The sequence below is a fragment of the Tupaia chinensis genome, unplaced genomic scaffold, assembly GCF_000334495.1.
Source record: "Tupaia chinensis unplaced genomic scaffold, TupChi_1.0 Scaffold000320_2, whole genome shotgun sequence".
Classification (NCBI taxonomy): domain Eukaryota; kingdom Metazoa; phylum Chordata; class Mammalia; order Scandentia; family Tupaiidae; genus Tupaia; species Tupaia belangeri.
Window position 1 is genome coordinate 1,520,926 of NW_006159814.1, and position 23,315 is coordinate 1,544,240.

The window sequence follows — 23,315 nt, forward strand, 5'->3', positions numbered from 1 at the left end:
GAGAGAGCAAGTCACCAATCTGGGACTCGAACCAAAGGTCAGCCATGTGGGAAATCTAGCACCTTTAACTACCACGCCACCTGCCAGCCCTCTGTAACAGTTTTTAAATCTGTATTATGGTTGCCCTTCCAATAACAAAAGAACATCAATCTACTAACTGTATAATACACATTAGATTTTTACATTTACAACCAAGGAAGATACAATCTAAAAATACTACTGTAAAAAAATAGATTGTACAAACTCATTCATAAAAATGTCACAGTAATAACACTAAATGTAATTCACAGATGTCTAATATGCTAATTCAAACTTCGAGTTCTTTCTAAGCAACAGAAAATTCCAAAATTCAAAATGACTTATTCACCCTAAAACACCACAGACTCTTTATAGTATCTTATGACTCAAAATACACACAATTAGAGAAAAAAAAGCAAAAGTAACATAAGACTAAAAAAGGTTTCCTGAGACCAGCAGGTGGCGTGGTGGTTAAGGCGCTGGAAACTCCCACATGGCCGACCATGGTTTGAGTCCCGGACCTGGTGGCTTGCTTTCTCACCTTCCCCTCTCTCTCTCTGTGTGTCTCTCTCTGGTCAAATTATAAATAAATAAATAAATAAATAAATAAATAAATAAATAAATAAATAAATAATTTAAAATTAAAAAAAAAAAGTTTCCTTTTTCAAATGTATCTTTCAAAATTTTTTAAATAGTAAAAACCGGCAGATTCACCAATTTGGCCCTCAGCAATTGAAGTCCTTACTAAGCTCCAAAACAGGAATTTCTTTTGAACAAAACTTCAATATTCCACCCAGCCAAAACTTGCTAGATACTGACATTATAAATAATTTTACACTAGACTAATACAAATGTGATCCTAATAAATTTTTAGTAATGAGATTATAATTAAGACAAACCATATTTACAGATTTACAACTAAGACTCCAACAATAATAAGAAATATTTATTTCTCTTTTATAAAAATATACTCGAGGGCTGGCCCCATAGCCTACTAGTTAAGGAAGCCAGGTCGCACAGGGACAACTGTAGTTTGAAACCCAGCCCCAGTGACTTAAAAAAAAATACACGCCAGACACATGTGCATGCATGCCCAAAGTCTGGACAAGATGAAGAAATGGAGAAGGAAACAACCACACTCCTTGGCAGGGCGTGTTTTCGTTTTCTCTTTCTCTTTTCTCTGGTTAGCACACATGCCCTCTATCAATTAAAAATAAATATATAAATATAAATAAGTTTTCTAAAAAAGAATATACACTAAATTAAGCATAAATAGACACCTGTGATAAACACACCCTTAAACTCTTCAAAAATCCAACTAAAAGTCAAAAAACAGTAAGACTAAATACTAAAAGACCTCTCTATGTCAGAGAGATCAGAAAAGACCTTTACCCAGGAGCTATATTCCCCTTTCTTCAGCTTCCCTTGTGTGATTCCTAGTGGATCCCAATTGGGCTTCTACCAGCATGGTGGATCTAACACCTATCTTCACCAAGGGCTATGTCTAGAATATACTGAGACATCATAAAAAAATAAATGCTTCAAGTTATCTTCTGTCAATTTTTTATTTTTAATTAGAAAAGCATTAGGTGATTATTAAACTTCAAGAATAAAAATCCATTTCATATAGAAGCATAACTTCTATTTTAATACTGTTTCAAGTTTAGTTTAGTTACCTCTGCTTCTACATCCACATTTTGCTTCAAAAGTAACTTCAAAATGTCAACATGTCCATTTTGACTAGCAGCTTGCATAGCTGTGTGGCCAGCACATTGCCCATTAACCTAAATATAAAAAAGAAAGGTTGAATGAATGTCACAAACCACAAAGAGTCAATACATCCATATATCATATGTTTGATCTAGTACACTGTATGATTCTATGAGAATAATTTAAGTTGGTACCCCCACCATCTCATTCCATCACTTGCTGGAATGAGAGAGAGAGACAGTGATAGGGAAATGGAAAATCAACATGCTAGGCACGTACAAGTGCCCAAGATCCTAAGAGGTCAGAGAACTGGAGGAAAAAGGACTGTAGTGTGACCTAGCCATTGTTGCAGGGAGTGCATGGCCATGCCACAATCCATTCGCCTCTCAGAATTTTGGGTACACATTTACACACAACCAGCATGACATTCAAGCCATTGGGTCCAGGACCCAAACTGTGTTTTGTCATGTGGGAGTCCTGCACCTTAACTACCATGCCACCTACTGGCCCTGAGCCTGAATGTTTTGAGAGATAAGAGAATTGAAAGAGGAGTTTAAGGAAGATTTAATTACAAGAATGCAGGGAACCAGCAGTTGGCGTAATGGCTATGTCGCTGGACTCCCACGTAGTCGACCGCGGTTTGTGTCCCGGACCTGGTGGCTTAAAACTCACGCCGGGCGCGTGTGCGTGCGTGCCCAAGATCCCAAGAGGAGAATGGAGGAGAAGGGATTGCGGCGTGACCATCCCCCCTGGGGGGTCATTTCTCGCTTTCTGTCTCTATGTCTCTCTCTGTCTGTCTGGTGAGCGCACGCGCCCTACAGTGAAAATCTCTCCAAAAAAAAAAAAAAAAAAAAGAATGCAAACTACTATCAAATGGAAAAACTTAAAAGTTATCTGTGGGGAACCAGCAGGTAGCATGGTGGTTAAGGTGCTAGACACTCCCACATGGCCAACCACGGTTCAGGGCCTGGATGTGGAGGCTTGCTTTCCCACTTTCTCTCTCTCTCTCTGTCTCTCTCTGGTCAAATTAAAATGAATGAATAAAATTGAATAAATAATTCTTCAAAAAAAAATATTTGTAGGGAACGCCAGACAGTGGTGCAGTGATACAACTAGAGCCACATGGAAAGTTCCCCATTTAACATACTTGGACCTCGCTGTATGTGACAGGCACACATGTGCACCTGTGATCTGACTGGCTGGAGGTGGACTGCAGCATGAAAACCCTACTGGGGATACTTGTCGCTCTGTGTGTGTGTGTGTGTCTTCACTCTCATGGAAGAAATAAATTTTTTATCTATCTTTTTTTATAAAGGTTTTCACCATAGGTGCATGTGGCTTGCCAGAGAGACAGACAGACACACAGTGAGAGGGAAAGTGAGAAATCACCACCCAGGGGAAATGACCATGTTGCAATCCCATCTCCTCCATTCTCTTCCTAGGATCTTAGGGGCACACACACACACATACACACCCCTAGCGTAATTTTCAAGCCACCAGGTCTGTTACTTGAACCGCAGTTGGCCATGTGGGAATCCAGCGACATAACCATTATACCACCTGCTGGTCTCAAATTAGCTATTAAAAAAAATTAAAAATGAAGAAGAGTCAGCAGGTGGCACAGAGGTTAAGGCAGCTAGATCCCACATAGCCGCCTACATAGCTCAAATCCTGGACTCAGCAGCTTAAAAAACACATAGGCTGGGGCCGGAAGATGAAGTGGTGGTTTAGGGCACTGGACTCCCACATGGCCCACAGCAGTTCAAGTCCCAGACCTGGTGACCTGCTTTCTTACTTTCTCTCTCTCACTCTGTCCCTCTCTGGTCAAATTGAAGTAAGTAAATAAAGTTAAAAAAAATTTATTCTTTAAACACACATATACAAATCAGGCAATTGTGCATTTGTGCCCAAAATCCCAAGAGAATGGAAAAGGGCTATCCCCTACTCCCCCACTTGGGGTTATGATGATGATCTCTCTCTCTCTCAACCTGGCCATCCTATCGGGGGGAGGGAGGGATGATTTCTTTCTACATCTGTGAGTGTGTCTGCTCCTCTCTCTCTGCTCCGGTGAGTACACATGCCCTATAGCAAAATTTACAAAAAAAAAAAAAAAAAACAAAAAAAACAGGACTGGGAAAGACCACAAGATAACTCTTAGGAATGAAAGAAACAGTTTACATTTTAATAAGGAGTATGAATTGTCAGTATTTGCATTTGTGAAAACTGACTCATTTTGTCAAAACTTCACTGCATGTAAGTTGCATTTCCCTTTTTTAAAAAAGGACAATTATAAACTGCAATGAAAACAAAAAGACATGTAAGAAAACACAATCCAATATACTCCTAGTTCAAATATGAATGGCATTTATGTAATATTCACTATTAAATCTAATCTAAACAAAATTATGAAGAGTTACAAAGTGCAGGATTGCTAATTTACCTGCATTATAAGTCATGCAATAGTCAATGATCATAGAAGGGGAGGGGAAAAAAATTTAGATTACATGTTTTGAAAAGAAGGATAGAGGGACCAGCAGATGATGTAATGGTTATGTTGTTGGATTCCCATATAGTCGACTACAGTTCAAATCCCAGACCCAGTGGCTTGAAACTCATGCTGGCTGTATGTGTGTGCATGCCCAAGGTCCCGAGAGGAGAATGGAAAAGGAACTGTGATATGACCATTCTCCTGGGGGGTGGTGATTTCTCACTTTCTGTTTCTGTCTCTCTTCGTCTCTCTGGTGAGTGTACACACCCTATAGCAAAATTCTCTAAATAAATAAATAAATAAATAAATAACAGGGATGGAAAACTGCTTATAAAATTTACTAACATATATTTAAGAAATGCCATAAAATGATATCTGTATGAAAATAAATCACGAGATTTCCTACGAAAATACAAAGCATTTAAACCTAAATGTCAGTATTTTTCAGTAATAACATTTAAAAAAGTCATCACGTTAAACAAGAAAATGCCAATATATTTTAGAAATGCATCCTGAAGAATGACTTCTAGTGTCTGCTTTAAAATATCTCAGAAAAGTAAAGAAAAGTGAAGTACATGTGGCAAAAAATCTAAGTGATTATTCAAGTAATGAGGCAAAATCTTCCTAACTTTGGAGTATAAGGTTTCATTACGCTAGTCTATTTCTTTGTATGCTTTAAAATAATTTTTAAAATGCTCACATCCACATCGGGTCTTTTTAGCAAATCTTCCACTTTAGCAACGTCTCCATTGGCAGCAGCCTTTACTAATTCTTCATTGAGGTCACCAGATTCTTGGGTTTCAAATAATTTCTTCAGGAGTTGTGAGAGTCTTTCTGTAAAGCATCAAATAAAACTGGTAATACAGAAGGATCTCAAATCTTAACTACTCAGACAAGTATTACTCCATATTCCTATAATCTGTAATGTTATGTTGGTACTATGCTACAGATAAAATAACCCATGTGAGTTATAATCACTACAGTATCAAGCAACATTGAATTTGAGCCTATAAATACTCCAAATTTTCTCCAATTCATGTATTTCAAGTTATAATTTTAGAAAAAGCAAGTTAATAAGTCAAGATTTATATGTCATTCCAAAGATACTATGAATGAAGACTCTATGATGGGAGTACCATAATGATACAAACTTCCTTCTAGGTTTTAAGCATACCATAGTGACTCTCAGAGCTCAATACAAAAGGTCTCAAATAATTCAATAACTATGATTCAAAAGTAATGTGATCTCTGTAATATTTGGAGACATATTTAGGAACAAACTAATTTTCAGTTAAAAATAGATGTGCAGGGGCCAGCAGGTGGAGTAGTGGTTAAGGTACTAGACTCCCACATGGCCGACCATGGTCTGAGTCCTGGACTCCAAGGCTTGAAACTCACACCAGGTGTGTGTGCATGTATGCCCAAAATTTAAAGAAGACAAGGGAGAAGGGATTGTAGCGTTCCCATCCCCTCAGTGAATGATTTCTCACTTTTTCTCTCTCTCTCTCTGTTTCTCTCTATCTTTCCAGTAAGCATACATGCCTTAGAGCAAAAAAAAAGGATGTCTAATTGCTAATAACATACTTTACTAAGTGCCAATTAACTGGTTTGACGAAAACAAGAATGAACCAGGGATAAATACAAACTGGCTCTTGAAAGATTTTCTTTTTCTAAATAGTATCAAGTTGTACTCCTTAATTCTTAAGAGTACTTACTGGAAAGCAATGAAATCACAAAGTGGGGCTAGGGACAACTCACAAAGGAGATAAAGTAAGAAGACTACAATATAAATCATCCTTCATTCTTTTACTCTGTATGTGGTCAGACAATTATGATTGCCATCAAACATTAAGATAAAATAAACATGATCTGACTTAAACTCTAAGCACACTGGCAAACTGCAGTAGGAAAGAAGAAATGAAAGCAGTACAAAAATAAAATATGAGGTCACCTAACGTTTTCCTTTTGTTTCTTACCATTTACAGTTATGATTCTACCTTCCTGGATGACAACAATGTACATAAGGGAGTTAGTAATATGCTGTAGAATAAACTGAGTCTCTGTATATAAAGCAGGAGCACAGAAAGGCAAGACTTTGGGGAAAAAGTCTACATAAGCATTCAGCATATTCACATTTTAACATGGTTTTCCACTCATTATAATGTATAAAACTATTATTATGGTAAGATTAAAAAAAGTGTGGCTGATATATAAAAATGTCCAGGAAGAAAGACATCTAATAGCAATGATAGAAATAAAGAAAAAAATAAAGCAATCTAAGAAAGTGATGGTTCTGGGCCAGCCAGTAGCATGGTGGTTAAGGTGACTGTATCTCACAAAGCCAATGGCATCGTTTAAGTCCCAGATCCTACAGCTGGAAAAATATGCTAGGTGTGCATGCATGCTCAAAATGCAGAGAGAATGGAGAAGGAATTGTAGCATGGCCATCCACCCAGAGACTGCTTTCTCACTCCCCTCTGCCACCCACTTCTCTCTCTGGCATACACAAGCACACTACAGCAAATTTAAAAAAATAATAAAATAAAGGTTCTTTAGCAGAAAGCAAAAGTTCTGACTAAAGAATAGAATGTTAAATTTAGGGTATCTCAGATCTGATGTAGAGCAGTCCCTCATATTTTCAAGAAAAAGTATGTATTTACATGGAATTTTTCCTGGGAGTACCTCAGTCAGAGGTTTTTTTACTCCATAGGGAAAAAAAACCTTTAGTGAAAGTTTAAAAGTAGTTAACATCCAAATGAAGTTATGTTATCTGGGAGATAGCAAAGCACACATATTATTACATAGGAGATTTGAGAAATTAGCAAAAAGGTTTTAACATGAATCATACCACTTTTAAAGTGACACAATACAGAACTTACCACCAGATGCATTGCTAATGGCTGATCCTGCAGATGCCACCTTGGAGACTGCTGCTGGATTATACGTCCAAGAGGTTCCACAAACTTCCACCTTTAAATCGCTGTCTGAATAAATCTGTTGTACTCGGCCAACTTTACCTAAAGTCTTTTTAAAAATTAGATTCATGTTTCCAAGTCTCGTGTATATACCATAAAACTAATTACCAGTTTTTACATGTTTAACATCTTAATTTTACCTGTTCCTAATAAAAGACTTTTAAATAACCAAATTTCAAATGGATTATTATTTACAAATTTTAGAGAGTATCTTTTAAAAAAAAACTTTTTTTTTGGAGAGGTTATTGCTATAGGGCACATGCGCTTGCCAGAAAGACAGACAGATGGAAAGCAAGAAATCACCTCCCAGGGGGGATGGCCACACCGCAATCCCATCTCTCCCATTCTCCTCTCGGGATCTTGGGCACACATGCATATGCGCCCAGCATGAGTTTAAGCTACCGGGTCCGGGGCTAGAATCACGGTCAACTACATGGGAGTCCAGCCACATAGCCATTACGCCAAATGGTAGTCTCTAAAAAATATTTTTAAAATATAATACTATACTTCCACAAGAATACAAAAGAAAAGATAAATCATGATAAAATCTTATTCATAAAAGTTCATAAAAATTTGTTTTAATATTCAGCCCTCCAGGTCCAGCAGTTAGCGTAATGGCTATGTCACTGGACTCCCACGTAGTCAATTGCGGTTCGTGTCCCGGACCCGGTGGCTTAAAACTCACGCCGGGCACGTGTGCGTGCATGCCCAAGATCCCGAGAGGAAAAGGGAGGAGAAGGGATTGCGGCGTGGCCATCCCACCTGGGGGGTGATTTCTTGCTTTCTGTCTCTCTGTCTGTCTGGTGAACACATGCGCCCTATAGCATAAACCTCTCAAAAATAAAAAAATAAAAAAATTCAGCCATCCTTTTATAACCCCATAAAAGTATTGTGAGAACTTGCAACTCAAGTAGCACAAAACCCATTATTATTATAGTCTATAAAAAAGAAATTTTGATTTCTGAAGTTAAAAAAAAAAAACACTACTTAATCCAAAAATGACTCAAGCTTATACCTATGTTTAAATCCTTTTGGAATTACCCAAAAAAAAATGACTGTAGAAAAAGCATGCATATTAAATATATGGAATAGTAAGAAGGGCAATCAGGTGCAGCCCACAGTCTGCAGCAGCAGCAGCAGCTCTTAGCAGTGGCAGTTATCATTCTAAGAGCTGTGCATGGATTGACTTGCCTAATACATATAATCCTGAAATATTAATTCAAGTGCTACTATTAGCCCCATTTCAAACTCAGTCTAAAAACTCATTCTCTTAAGCACAACAGAAGAGTAAATAACAGCATTGGAACACTGGTGAAGAACAGTGATAGCAAGAGGGACCAGCAGTTAGCATAATGGCTATGTCGCTAGACTCCCATGTAGTTGACCGCAGTTCAAGTCCCGGACCCGGTGGCTTAAAACTCACACCAAGCACGTGTGCATGCATGCCCAAAATCCTGAGAATGGAGTAGAAGGGATTGCGGCATGGCCATCCCTCTTGGGGGGTGATTTCTTGCTTTCTGTCTCTCTCTCTCTCTATCTGGCGAGTGCACGTGCCCTATAGCAAAAACCTCTCAAAAAAAAAAAAAAAAAAAGAGAAAAGAACAGTGATACCCGACAACTTAACACAGAGGAGAGACTGTCCTTGAATGCTGCCTTCTCCACAGTATTTGACCTCAACTTTTTGAAACTATTTCCTTGATTTCTAGATAACTAATCTTTCTCTAATTCCTTCTCTTTCTTCATTGACTAGCCCTTTTCCTTCTTTGGATCCCTAAATCTCCCAACACTCATTGGGAGATCTTCCTTCTTCCAACATTTTATCCGTTAGTTTGCTTACTTTTCCTTGAAAATTTATTCCACTTTGACAATTATTATCTTTTTCCAAAAACACCAAAATATACTTCCCTAGCCTTGCTTAGCCTTCTTCCCTCACACACACAGACATCAATTCTAATTTTTTTTTGAGAGAGATTTTTGCTATAGGGTGCATTTGCTCACCAGAGAGAAAGACAGAAAGCAAGAAAGCACACCCCATGGGGGATGGCCACACCGCAATTCCCTCTCCTCCATTCTCCTCTTGCTATTTTGGGTATGCACACACAAGCGCCCAGCATGAGTTTCAAGACAATGGGTCCAGGACTCAAACTAGGGTCTACTATGTGAGAGTCCAGCAATGTAACCATTATGCCATCTGCTGGTTCCATCAATTCTAATTTTTAACTTCTGAGACATTTCCGTTGGAATTTTCTACCATCATCTCAAACTCTTACAAGGCAACATTCTTTGCTTTTTATTTCTCCTTAACCGTTTTTTTTTTTTTCCTTAACCCTTTTTTTTTTTTTTAATTTTTCACTTTCTTTTTTTTTTTTTTTTTTTTTGAAGTTGACCACAAAGAGACAGAGAGAGAGAAGGAAAGTGAGGAAGCAAGCTGCCAGGGCTCGAACTACAGTCAGCCACGTGGGAGTCCAACCACCTTAACCACCATGCCACCTGTTGTCCCCTTAACTTTTTATCATTAAAAAATCTCCAACATATAAAAAAGTAAACAATAGTAGGTTGAATCCTTATGTACCCATTGACCAGTTGCAATTATTATCAAGCTCACAGTCAATCTCGTTTCATCTTTTCCTCTGCTCATTCTTCCCATCCCCCTTATTATTTCAGTATGTGCTTCTAAACAATAAGCACTATTTTTACCAAATCTACAATACTGTTAATCAACTCATCCAAAGTTATTCATTAATTCTATAAAATAGCAGTGTTCGAAATTTCCAACTGCTTCATAAATCATTTATTTTTAAAAAGATCTAAATAAAGTCCATATATATACATTCTCGGCAAGTTATCTGTTGAAGAAACAAGGTTATTTGCCCTATGAACTTTCTTCCCATCTGAATTTTGCTAATTTTTATGGTTTAATGAAATCATCTCTTCTGTCTGTCCAGTGAGCATCTCTTCAAGTTGGCTGCTGAGTCCTTTTAACATGAGTCTAGAATTTTTTTTTTAAGAGAGATTTTTGCTATAGGGGTGTGCGCTCACCAGAAACAGAAAGTGAGAAATCACCCCCCCACACCCCGCCGCCACCCCCTCCGGCAGGAGAGATGGCCACACTGCAATCCCTCTCCTCCATTCTATTCGGGATTTTGGGTATGTATGCACACACACCCAGCATGAGGCATGAGTTTCAAGATGCCATGTCCGGGACTCAAACTAAATTCAACTACATGGGAGTCCAGTGATGCAACCATTACTCAAACTGCTGGGCCGAATCCTAGAAATATTTGATAGCATCATTGTTATCTGGTTCAAGGCTCATCTGATTCACTTCCTGTCAACAACCTAGGATTAGCAAACTCCCCAAAAAGCCTTGTTTTTTTTTTGTTTTTCTTTTTTTTTTTTTAACCAAGATAGTGGCTATTGAAAAAGCATAACCTAGGTGCTACGTTTGGTTATTGTTACTAGAATGGTCACTATTTCTAGGCCTTTTCATGGGCAAAGCTAAGAAATGGGGTTTTTTTCCCATTTGGGGTGTTTTCTGGTTGGAAAAATAAATCATGAATTCAAACACTTGCAATTCAAATTCAAGATTACAGGGTTTTTACTTCACCTCTTCCATTATATTACATCTGTTTCTCCTTCTCCCATTCTGGTAATTCATATTTTCAAGGTTGCTGGGGATTAACATAATTAGACTTATCACATAGTACTTGTTTGGGGGGATTTTGGTGAAATACAATGATCTCAGAATAACAATATCAACATTGATCTCAGAATAGCAATATCAACATCAGCACACACAATAAGATTACTAAAAACAGCTGAATAGTTCTTATCCATGCAGTTCTTTAGGGTATATTCCCTCTATAAGGGTACAGAGACACAAATTACTATGTTTAAAATACACTTTGAATTTCCCTTCTGCACGGTTGTGCCAAAAAGAAACACAACTTTTTTTTCCAATTGTTCTATTTGTTTTGTTCCAATTGTTTCATTTTATTTTCCATTTTTAGGAGTTTCCTTTAAATTTCATTTTGCTTTACAATTGTATGAAATGTGTATAGATGTCAATTGTATGAAATATGTGTGTAGATGTCACACATATTCAAAGATGTCTCCCTTCTACCTTTATCCCCTATATTCTATTCTCTTTTTATATAGATAATACTTTTACTAAATTCACAGTGTATCCTTCCATTGTTTGTTTTTATAAATCTAGAGTTTGTATTGTCCTATAGTTATGTTTACATTAGTAGCTCTGCCCACCATATAGATGGGCCCTCTTTCAAATACATACACACATCTTCATTCTATTGGTTCCCTAGTATGTACAATATTAAAATTATTTGGGTCAGTCTATAGCTGGATCCCACAATTCAGACTACATGCATGCCCAGAGTCCCAAAAAGAGGGAGAAACAGAGAAGGAATAGCGATGGGGCCGTCCCTCATGGGAGTGGCGGTGTTTTCTCCCTCTCTCTCTCTCTCTCTCCTTCTGGTCACCATACATACCCTGTAGCAAATTAAAACAATCCCTTTTCCCCTATTCTCTTCCCAGGATCTTGGGCACACACCCACACACACACACACGCGTCTGGCGTGAGTTTAAGCCAATGGGTCCAGGACTCAAACCACGGTCGACTACATGGGAGTCCAGTGACATAGCCATTACACCAACTGTTGGTCCCATCATCAGTTTTCTGTGCATGTCTTTTGGTACACGTTCATGTCTGCAGAGTAGTAATGCTACTCCTTATTCCTTGCTCAATAATAACTGCATACAGATTTGACTATAATCCCTGCCAACTTTTGCCTGGACCTATTCTTTCCTTTGTCCCTACTATCTTGGTCTTACTGAATTTCTATTCCTAGCACTTTCTTCTCAAAGCTCTGCCTTGGAAAGGATTTTGACTAGTTTTGAGAGTTTAAAGGTCCAGGTTGCTTTAGCCCCTTCAGACCTTAATGGACCTATTGTTCTCATCAGAAAACAGTCTGCAGGAGCTCTCTCAGGTTCAGTTACTATTATGGCATTATTCTACCACACCAGTTGAAGAATATTTATTAGCTATTTAGGAGTTGTTCTGTCCTATATGCCCTATTAATTCTCTCTGCTGTTATACAAACAGATGCAGACCCAGTAGCTGTCAGTGGCTTATCTTTACTCATTCATATTTTAGGGTTCAACAGGCTACTCTGTCACTTAGCTTTGATACAGATGTTTGTGACTTTTCGGGTTATGCTAAGTTAGTTGTCTGGGGTTCTTTTAAAATTTATTTATTAATTCTAAGAAAGAAAGGGAGAAGAGAGTAAAAGGACCATACCTCCAGCCTCAGCCAACCTGAGGCACATGTGCGTGTGTCCGATGTGTACAAGGAGACCCCCAGACACAAATCTGGGCCCTTTCTGTGAAGAGTCCAGCATGGCACCACTAGCTAGCCCACAGTTGTCTGTTTCCACCAAGAGGATTTGTGAAGATTCAAAATCTATGTCACCACTACTGCAATCCCAGAATTCTCCTCTAGAAATTATCTAGAGCTTTTGCTAATACAGAAATTCGGTAAGATATAAAAGTACTGAGACTTCAAAATCAGTCAGATCTGGGCTCAAAATCCCAGTACACAATCTTGTATCTGATTTTATTTTTAAAATAAGGATGTCAGGGCCAGCTCTGTGGTGTAGCAGTGGTACTCTGCTCAAGAGAATCCAGATCCCACATGGCAACCATAGTTCAAATCCCCACCCTGGTCATCATGAAGCACACCAGGCACATCTATGAGCAATCAAGATCCAATTCGGTGAGGACTGGAAGAAGGGGACTGCAGCATGACCAGATCAAGTGAAGGGTGCTCACCAGTCCCTCTATCCCTCTCTCTCACACTTGTGCACACACAAGCTAAATCATGAACAAAGGGGCCAACCCTATAGCCTAGTGGTTAAAGGAGTCAAATCCCACATGGCCAACCACAGTTCAAATCCCAGGGCCTAGGCAGCTTAAAAAACACACTAGACACATGCATGTACACACCCAAAATACAGACAAGAATGGAAAAATAGAGAAGTGATTGCAACATGACCCTGTCCCTCGGGGGGGTACTTTCTCTAGTGAGAGCATGTACGCTGAGGCAGTTTTTAAAAAGGGGAGAAGGGAGAGAAAGAAGGCTGCCATACCAACACCTACTTGTAACATTGCTAAGACAAGGCTGGGTCTGTATATATGTGCATACATTTATGTATGTGTGTGTAAAAATGCAAACTATGAAATGCCTTTGAAGGGAAGATCTATTAACAACAGAGAGTTTTTTTTGTTTTGTTCACTATTCTATCACTGAAACCTAATAGGCATATTATATGTACTAAAATATCTGCTGAGGAAGTAAGACAGGAAGTATTGACTCATGGGAAACAGAGCAACAGGAAGAACAGGGAAGAGGGACTACATGGGATGAGAGAAGGGTAGATGGGGCAGGAGTTGGAGCTGGGTAGGAAGAAAGAGAAATGGTAGTCAAGAGTAGGAGACCAGACAACACAGCAAAGTGAGAGTGAGGTGATACTAACAAAGATGGAAAAGAGATATATGGGACAGGACAGGACTAAAACAAGAGACAGGACCAGGAAGTGGGTAAAGTGGAGGGCTGACCAGGAAAAGAGAAAGATGGAGGGGGATAAGATACAGGACAAAGCAGCAAGGGCAGGGTGGTAACAGGATGAAACTGGGCAGTACAGGAAGGTATAGGACAAAAACAACACACAGAGAAAATGAAAGGAGGAAAGAAGGCAGAAAAAATCTATTTGCTAGTGCTAAACATTTTATGAAAATGTATTGAATGAGAAAATAAATCAATTAACTGTATATTTCAGGCCAGCAGGCAGCTTGGAGGTTAAGGAGCTATATTCCCCATGGCAAACTGCACAATTCAAGTCCCACACCAGGTAGATTAAAAATTATGTCAGGAACATGTGAGGGAATGCCTAAATATCCCAAGAAGAGGAGACTGGAGGAGAAGGGATCACAGCATGGCCATCCCCCCTGGAGAGTGATTTCTTTCTTTCTCTCTCTCTCTCTCTCTCTTTCTCTCTCTCTCGCAAGAACAATCATGGAAAAAACTAAAAAAAAAAAAAAAAAAAGACATAACTGTAGCTCTGGGAGCAAAGCCACCTTCAGGAAGGTGCATTCTGACCTATTCTTCCATACTCTAACTCTTAAAGAGGGCCAGACAATGGCACAGTAACACAGCTGGACCTACATGGGAAAGTTCCCAGTCCACATCCTGGGGACTCCCTGTATACACCAAGCACACACTCATGTCCATGATCCAGACTGACTAAGGCCAAGACTGAGTCCCACCCAGTGTGAAGACCCTGTTGGAAATATACTCCTACCATGTACCTCTCTCTCACAGAAGAGATAAATAAGGACCAGCCAGGTGACAAGGTGTTTAAGGCAGCAGGATACCACATGGCCAACTATGTGATTAGAATCCCAGACCTGGCAGTTTGAAAAACACACCAGGCACGTGTGCATCCATGCCCAAATCTCTAGAGAATGGATGAGAAGAGATTGTGATCTATCCATCCCCCTGGGAGGTGATTTCTCACTTTCTCTCCCTCCCTCTCTCTCCAGAGAGCACACACACCCTACAACAAAACTTTTTAAAAGAAGAAAAAAAGACATAAATAAACCTTTTTTAAAGTTTCAGAGAGGTAGGGTCCCCACTAAGGAAAGCCAAAGAGGCTCAGCACTGCTAGATATGGAGAAGCACATACCCACCTCATTTCAGGATCAAGCACCAGGAAAGCCTCTGTCACCTTTTACCCATTACATTCTCTACTAACAGATCTACTGGAAAATATTCTGTTTCCCTTTCTGGACCTTCCCAGGCTAATTTAATTACCATCAATTAGATAACAAAAGGCACAAGTATACCCAGCTGCCAACGGAGAGTACAATTTTGGAAACCTGATGCCAACTTAGTTTCTAAAATGTATGGACTTTAAGAAAGATAAATAAGCATAGTAAAATTTCTAACCCAAAACTATTTTGCATATACTTACGGGAAGCATCGCTTCAGCCCATTCGCCATGTCCTCTTTGTAAAAGTTTAATTCTTTCTAGATCATAACAAACTTGTACAAGATCACCCACTTGAAACTGTGAGGTACCTCCTTCTGCACCTTGAGCAGCATCCCCACTTCGGACAATGTTTGCTTTAGTGAGAACAGCAGGATTGAATGTCCACCTACGAGAGCAAAGTTAAAACTCAAAATGAGGTTTCCATAATACATTTTTAGTTAAGCACTGCAGATGCATTATAACGTATCTAAGTGTAAAGCAATCCCTTGCAATTATAACCTGGATGATTTGCATTTCTTTATTATAACTTTATTAAATTTTGGGGAAAATTCATTCATAATCTCACTACCCTAATTCATGTATTAACTTTTTTATTTAAGAGAGATTTTTGCTATGTGCATGCATTCACCAGAGAGGCAGAGAAACAGGAAAAAACCACGCTGCAGAGGAGATGGTCACGTCACAATCCCTCCTCCTCCATTCTCCTCTCAGGATTTGGGGCATGCCCGGCATGAGTTTTAAGCCACCAGGTCCAGGACTCAAATCACAGTTGACTACTTAGGAGTCTAATGACGTAACCATTATGCCATCTGCTAGTCCCTTCATGTGTTAACATTTTAGTATACTTTTATCCAGATTTATTCCATTTTAAAAAACTGCTATGAAATATGCAATCATTGATAAAAATTCAAATATTTCAGAAACATACAAGGTAAAAATCCCAGTTCACACAAATTTAGATCACCATTCTCATCACACAAGAAACCAAAATTAATACTCTATGACACAGCCTTACAGATCATCTATAAATCTGCTAAGCACTTTTTATAACGTTGAGAGGTGTTCTCTTTTTGTGAATGGGATCATGATATATACTTGTGTGGGTACATATTATTCTGTGGCTTTTCTCAGAAAATGCACCTTGGAAGATTATTAGCAGCAGAAGGAACTAGAACAGTGCCTACAAAAAGGTGGAGAAGTGTGGTTAAAGGTGGTTAAACAAGATAATATAGGAGGGGCTCTAATCTGATACTAGTGGTGGTGTCTTTATAAAAGGAAAAGACATCATAAATTGATCTCTCCCTTCAATCATGCACAAAGAAGCCACACGAAAACACAGTGAGATGGTGGCAATCTACAAGTCAGGAAGAAAGGCCTTACCAGTAACAACCCTGATGGCATTCTGATCTTAAACTTCTAGCCTTCACACATGTGAGAAAATACATTTCTATTGTTTAAGTCTCCCAGTCTGCGGTATATTTATGCCTCGTTTGAAATATAGAACCTTTTAAATTTTATGAAGTTCAATTTATTCATTTTTTCCTAAACTACTTTTGCTTTGGGGATCATATACACAGAACCATTTTATAGTCCAAGGTCAAAAAGATTTACATCTATGTTTTGTCCTAAGAGCTTTGTATTGTTAGGTCTATAATCAACCTTGACTTAATATATGTATATATGGTATAGTAGAGAATATTATCTTTCTTCTATTTGTTGATATCCAATTATCCCAGTACTTTTTGTTGAAAAGGACTCTTCTTTTCTCATTGAAGCTTCTTGGACCTTTCTCAAATATCAATTGAGAAGACAGATGGTGGCACAGCAATAAAATGAATTGCTTTGCAAGGCTGATCAACAAAAGAAGATTCCAGGTTCATATGTACAGGTCTCCCTGAATAAACCAGGCATGTGCATACCCATGATCCAGGGCTGGCTGATGCTGTAAGAGGATTATGGTGTCAAAACCCTACTGAAGGTACTGTCTCTCTGTTGTTTATTTTTTCTCTCTCTGACTCATGAAATTAGAAAATTAACTTTTGGGACCAGCAGATGATATAATGGTTTTGTTGCTAGACTGCTACATGGCTGACCATGGTTCGAGTCTGGACCAGTGGCTTGAAACTTGCACCAGGCATTTATGTGTGCATGCCCAAAATCCCAAGAGAAGAATGTAGGAGAAGGGATTGCAGCACGGCTATCCCCCCTTGGAGGTGATTCCTCACTTTGTCTCTGTCTTTCTTTGTCTCTTCGGCGAGCACATGCATCCTATAGCAAAAATCTCTCCCCCAAAAAATAAATAAACTTTTTAAAAAATTTATCAACTGACCTAAATAAAAGGGTTTATTTCTGGGTCATCAATCTATGTGCTTAATCTTAGGTGGCCAATTTACTGACTTGATGATAATAGCCTAAAAGTTAAGTTTTTGTTTTTTTTGTTTTTTGGAGGTTTTTTGGGTTGGTGTTTTGTTTGTTTGTTTGTTTTTTTGAGAGAGGGATTTTTGCTATAGGGAACATGTGCTTACCAGAGAGACAGAGAAAGACAGACAGAAAGTGAGAAATCACCCTCTCCAGGAGGGCGGGGATAGCCATGCTGAAATCCCTTCTCCTCCATTCTCCTCTCTGGATCCTGGGCACGCATGCACATGCGTCTGGCTTGAGGTTTAAGCCACTACATCCAGGACTCAACCACAGTCAACACGTATGAGTCCAGTGGCATTATATGCTGGTCCTGGTTTAATAGTTAAGTTCTAAAAACAGGAAATGTGGTGGCTGGCAGGGGGCGTAGTGGTTGAGACACTGGACTCCACACAGCCAACCACAGTTCAATTCCCGAACCTGGTAGCTTACTTTCTCACTCTCTCTTTCTGTCTGTCTGTCTCTCTCTGGTCAAAATTGGAGAATAATGATAATAAATAAGAATTTAAAAAAATAAAAAATCAGGAAATGTGATATCTTCAGCTTGATTTGTTTGTTTTCAAAACTGTTTTGGCTATTCTGAGACCTTTCAATTTCCACATGAATTTTTAAATCAGTCTACTCCTACAAAAAAAAGGGCACCAAGATTTTGACAGGAATTACAACAATTCAGTCAATTATTTGTGAGAGTACTAACATCTGTTGTGGATTAAATTATGTACCTCTCTAAAATAAAATATTGAAATTCTAATCCTGGTATCTGTTAATGTGACCTTATTTTCATATTTTTAAAGATTTTTTTTTTTTTGGCTATGTCGCATGTGCTCACAGAGAAAGACATAGAAAGAGAAAATGTGAGAAAGCAAGCCACCAGGTCCAATTCAAACGAAGGGTCGCCATGTGGGAGTCCAACACCTTAACCACCATGCCACCTGCTGGCCTGTGACCTTAATTTTAAATAGGGCTTTTACAGATGTAGTCATGTTAAGATGAGATCATACTGGATTAGGGTAGATCTTAAATTCAATGATTAGTGTTCTTTTTAGAAGATCACATAAAGATACGAACCAGGACACACAGACTCACAGAGCTGAGAAGGCCACGTAAAGCTGATGGCAGAGAATATAAGGTGATATTTCATATGCCAAAAAATACCAAGGACTGGGGCCAGAAGGTGGCATTGTGGTTAAGATGCTGGACTCCCACATAGCCAACCACAGTTCAAGTCCCAGACCCAGTGGCTTGAAAATCACATAGAGCACTTATGCGTGTGTGTACCCAAAATCCTAGGAAGAGAATGGAGAAGGGACTGCAGCATGGCCATCCCCCCAAGGGGTGATTTCTCACTTTCTCTCTCACTGTCTTTGTTTCTCTCAAGTGAGCACATGCACTCTAAGGCAAAAATCTTAAATATATATATATATACACACACACACATATATATACACACACATATACACACACATATATATATATACATGTGTGTATATGTATATGTACGTATGGATGTATGTGCGCACGTGTGTGTGTATATATATGTATATATATATATATGTATATATATATGTATATATATATATATATATATGTATGTATGTCAAGGATTATGGGTAATCCATAGACATAAAGAGAGGCATAGGACAGATTCTCCCTCAGAACCTAAAGAATGAATCAGTCTTGGGACCAGCAAATGGTGTAATGGCTATGTGCCTGGATTCACATAGTTGACCAAGGTTCGAGTACCAGACCTAGTGGCTTAAAACTCACGTCAAGAATGTGTGTGTCGGGAACCAGCAGTTAGCATAATGGCTATGTCGCTGGACTCCCGCGTAGTCGACCGCGGTTCACGTCCTGGACCCGGTGGCTTAAAACTCACGCCGGGCGCGTGTGCGTGCGTGCCCAAGATCCCGAGAGGAGAATGGAGGAGGAGGGATTGCGGCGTGACCATCCCCCCTGGGGGGTGATTTCTCGCTTTCTATTTCTCTGTCTCCAGTGAGTAAATGAACCCTACAGCAAATATCTCTCTAAAAAAAAAAAAAAAGAATGTGTGTGTGTGTGCCCAAGATCCTGAGAGAATGAAGGACAAGGGACTGCAAAGTGGCCATTCCCTCTGGGGGAGGAGGGGTGATTTCTCGCTTTCTATTTCTCTGTCTCCAGTGAGTAAATGAACCCTACAGCAAATATCTCTTTAAAAAAAAAAAAAGCAAAAGGGTGCTGGATGCTGTGAAATACATTTTTGGTATCTATTAATATGATCATGAGTGTTATTCAACTTTGAATACAATCTAAGCTAATTCTATACTTAAGTAACTTAATGTTAATTTGTTATTCTATGTAAAATTCCTCCTCTCCCAAAGAACCTCAGAGTTAGCTTCTTTATGTAAATACCTTAAGAAAATTCTTCAATTTAACTATTGCTTTTCTCTAAAATACTGTAAACATACTAGTAGATACTATTTTGGCCCAAATTAAATAAAAGGCACAGGCCCACCTTCCCAGAAACCTGCAATCTAGAAATCAAATAAATAACCACTTTAATAAATTATAAGAAACCTAAACAGATGAATCACATATATATGTGCCATGCCAGGGAGGGTGGGACGACTAAAGAGAATCCCAAAGCATATCAATTCAGTATTTATAGGATACAGTGAAATCAATCCAGAGAAAAGGGGAGGTAAGGAGGAAAGGGTTTTCTACATGTAGCAGGTAGTATGTGCAATGGCAAAGAAGTGAGGAAATCCATGCAATTGTATGTTGTTAAAAAGGATCAGTATATGTGTGTACAGGTCTAAGGCAAAGGAGTCTTGTGCTATTAAGAGATGGTCCAGGAGATAAGGACAAAGTAGGTTTTTATTTGGTTGCGTTTTTTTAATTGACCAGAGTAGTTTTTGTTTTGTTTTGGTTTTATTGATACAGCTATTTATTTAGATTTTTCTATAGGACATGTATGCTCACCAGACAGAGAAAGACAAGAGAGAGAGAGAGGAAAGGAAACTGAAAAAACACCCTGAGGGGAAATGGCTACACCACAATCCCTTCTCCTTCATTCTCCTCTCAAAATACTGGGCACAGGGAACCAGCAGTTTACGTAATGGCTGTGTTGCTAGACTCCCATGTAGTCGACCGCGGTTCGCGTCCTGGACCCGGTGGCTTAAAACTCACGCCGGGCACATGTGCGTGCGTGCCCAAGATCCTGAGAGGAAAATGGAGGAGAAGGGATTGCGGCATGACCATACCCTCTGGGGGGTGATTTCTCGCTTTCTGTCTCTATGTCTCTCTCTGTCTGTCTGGCAAGCGGGAGCACCCTATATCAAAAACCTCTTAAAAAAATAAAATAAAATACTGGGCACAGGGAATCAGCAGTTAGCGTAATGGCTATGTCGCTGGACTCCCACATAGTTGACCGTGGTTTGCGTCCCAGACCCGGTGGCTTAAAACTCACGCCGGGCACATGTGCGTGCGTGCCCAAGATCCTGAGAGGAAAATGGAGGAGAAGGGATTGCGGCATGACCATACCCTCTGGGGGGTGATTTCTCGCTTTCTGTCTCTATGTCTCTGTCTGTCTGGCGAACACACATGCCCGACAGCAAAAAACCTCTCAAAAATAAATAAATTAAATAAATAAATAAATAAATAAATAAAATACGGGCCAATACCTGGCATGTTCTTCAAGCTGCCAGGTCTGAGACTCAAACCATGCAGCCAACCACAGGGTATCCACTTACCTTAACCACCATGCCCCCAGCTGGCCCCAGAGTAGTTTTATGTTTACCCTTCTCATTCAGGGTAAACTGATAGTCCTTTATGAACACAGAACTTTTTATTTTATCTTTACTTGAACCTAATCCTGACATAATTTATTCTATTCCTGAAGAAAAAATTAAAGGTGCACAGAATATTGTATATATATAAATATATAAATTCACAGATACATACAACACAAACACAATTTTTATCATTCATTCCCTTCTGTCTTACCAACATATTCTGAATTTTTATCTACTATCTAAGAGCTACCTTTAATGACTCTGGTTATATCACATTATTTGCTTTTAAGGCTCCTCAATATACCAACTTTATTTGTCATTATTAAAATTTGAGAAATAGCACCAACCTATTGCCACTTGGATATTGTACTACAATGTCATGATCTTCATCTATGCCACAAACAGTTCCAGTTGTAGTTAAAGTCTCAAACATTCCATCAGTCCATCCTCCATGACCATGCTGCAAAGACTGTACAATTTCCAGGTCAAGATCTATGTTTACTAAGTCACCAATCTGTAATCCACCAGGATTCCTATTGCCATTCTGCTCACCTATAATTTCAGAAGCAAATGAAAAGAAGGGAAAGTCACGGCAATAACATGCAATTGCATTATATATAAAAAATAATAACAACAGATACTTTTGGTTTAGGTACTGTCTAATCTTCAAGTGTTTTGAGAACTCACCATGAGATTCTAGAACTAGAGAGCATTGAAAAACAAAAGAAAATAAACAGGGACCAGCCTGTGGTCTGGTTATTAAGATGGCTGGATCGCACACAGCAACCATGTGATTTAAGGCCCAGACCCAGTCGCTTGATGAACACACTGGGCATGTGTGCGTGCATGCTCGAAATCCCATGGCAGGATGGCTTTCTTACTTTTCTTCTCTCTCTCTTTCTCTGTCTCTCTCTCCAGAAAGGGCATGTACCCTCCGATTAAAGAGAAAGAAAAACAAAAAAAGACTCAAAAATTGAAATAATGTGATCATTTATAACAGATTGAAAAAGAATAAAATCTATGACTATGTAATCTTATGTCAGAACACAAAGTTCTGGGTGTTGAAAATACTCACTTTCCTGTCTGGATGACTTATTAACTTTCACTGTATCAGAGTCATAATAACTAACTAATATAAAAGAAAACCCTGCAATTATTATTTTCTCTTAAGTGCTTAGTACTATTTTCAAATAAATGGCTCTTGTGATTTTTGCCCAAAGAGCATTTTTAGATATTTCAAAGCCCATCCCCCAGAATATATTCAAAAGCTAGTTAAGATAAAGGATTTATGATAACACACTATGCTGAAGGATTCAAAATATGCACGTAGATTACACATTTTTCTTACAAAGCCAAAACACAAAACAAGAAAGTTTCTGAAAGCAAGAGAAATGGATAAGCACACCAAAAACATAGGTATTTCTCCTATGTTCTGATTTGTTTTAAAATTTAAGGTATGCTGGAAAAAAAAAACACTACCTTTTGATACAAAGTCAAGTCAAATGATGTGGAAAGAGGAACAGACAATACATATGAGAAAGCAAGCATCCAGAGACTAAAGATTTTATCAAGAGAGTGTAGTAAATTCATTCTGGCAACAATAAAGAATCTGTAAAATGAGACCAGCAGTTGTAATGGCTATGTCGCTGAACTTCCATGTAGTCAATCACGGTTTGAGTCCTGGACCCCGTGGCTTAAACTCATGCCAGGAACGTTTGCGTGCATGTCCAAGATCCCAAGAGGAGAATGGAGAAGGAAGGACTGCGGCGTGGCCATCCCCCCAGGGGGTGATTTCTCGCTTTCTCTCTCTCTCTGTCTTTCTGGCGAGCACACATGCCCTAAAGCAAAAACCTCTCCAAAAAAAAAAAAAAGAATCATGAAATTAGTTTTAATGTTCTTAATATTTAAGGAGGTTTCCCTGTTCTTATTTTTTTTTAATCAATACATGAAATTACATTTATGGGCCAACTCTCTAGCCTAGTGTCTAAAGAAGCCAGATCCCACATGGCCAAGCATGGCTCAAATCCTGGCCCCGGTGGCTTGACAAATACCTTTACATGTATGTGTATGGGCCTAAAATCCCAACAGG

General features: G+C 38.9%; 1 protein-coding gene across 1 annotated transcript in view; it reads right to left on the reverse strand.

The window, feature by feature from the left end:
• The window catches only part of MIB1 (MIB E3 ubiquitin protein ligase 1), a 155,381-nt gene that overhangs the window by 72,734 nt on the left and 59,332 nt on the right, over positions 1-23,315 (reverse strand). The window contains exons 6-10 of the mRNA XM_006151595.3: positions 21,574-21,778; positions 15,240-15,423; positions 7,096-7,240; positions 4,917-5,050; positions 1,695-1,802 (exon numbers count right to left, since the gene is read on the reverse strand). Of these exons, the coding sequence (XP_006151657.1) occupies positions 1,695-1,802; positions 4,917-5,050; positions 7,096-7,240; positions 15,240-15,423; positions 21,574-21,778 (776 nt within the window). The remainder of the gene's footprint in view (positions 1-1,694; positions 1,803-4,916; positions 5,051-7,095; positions 7,241-15,239; positions 15,424-21,573; positions 21,779-23,315) is intronic.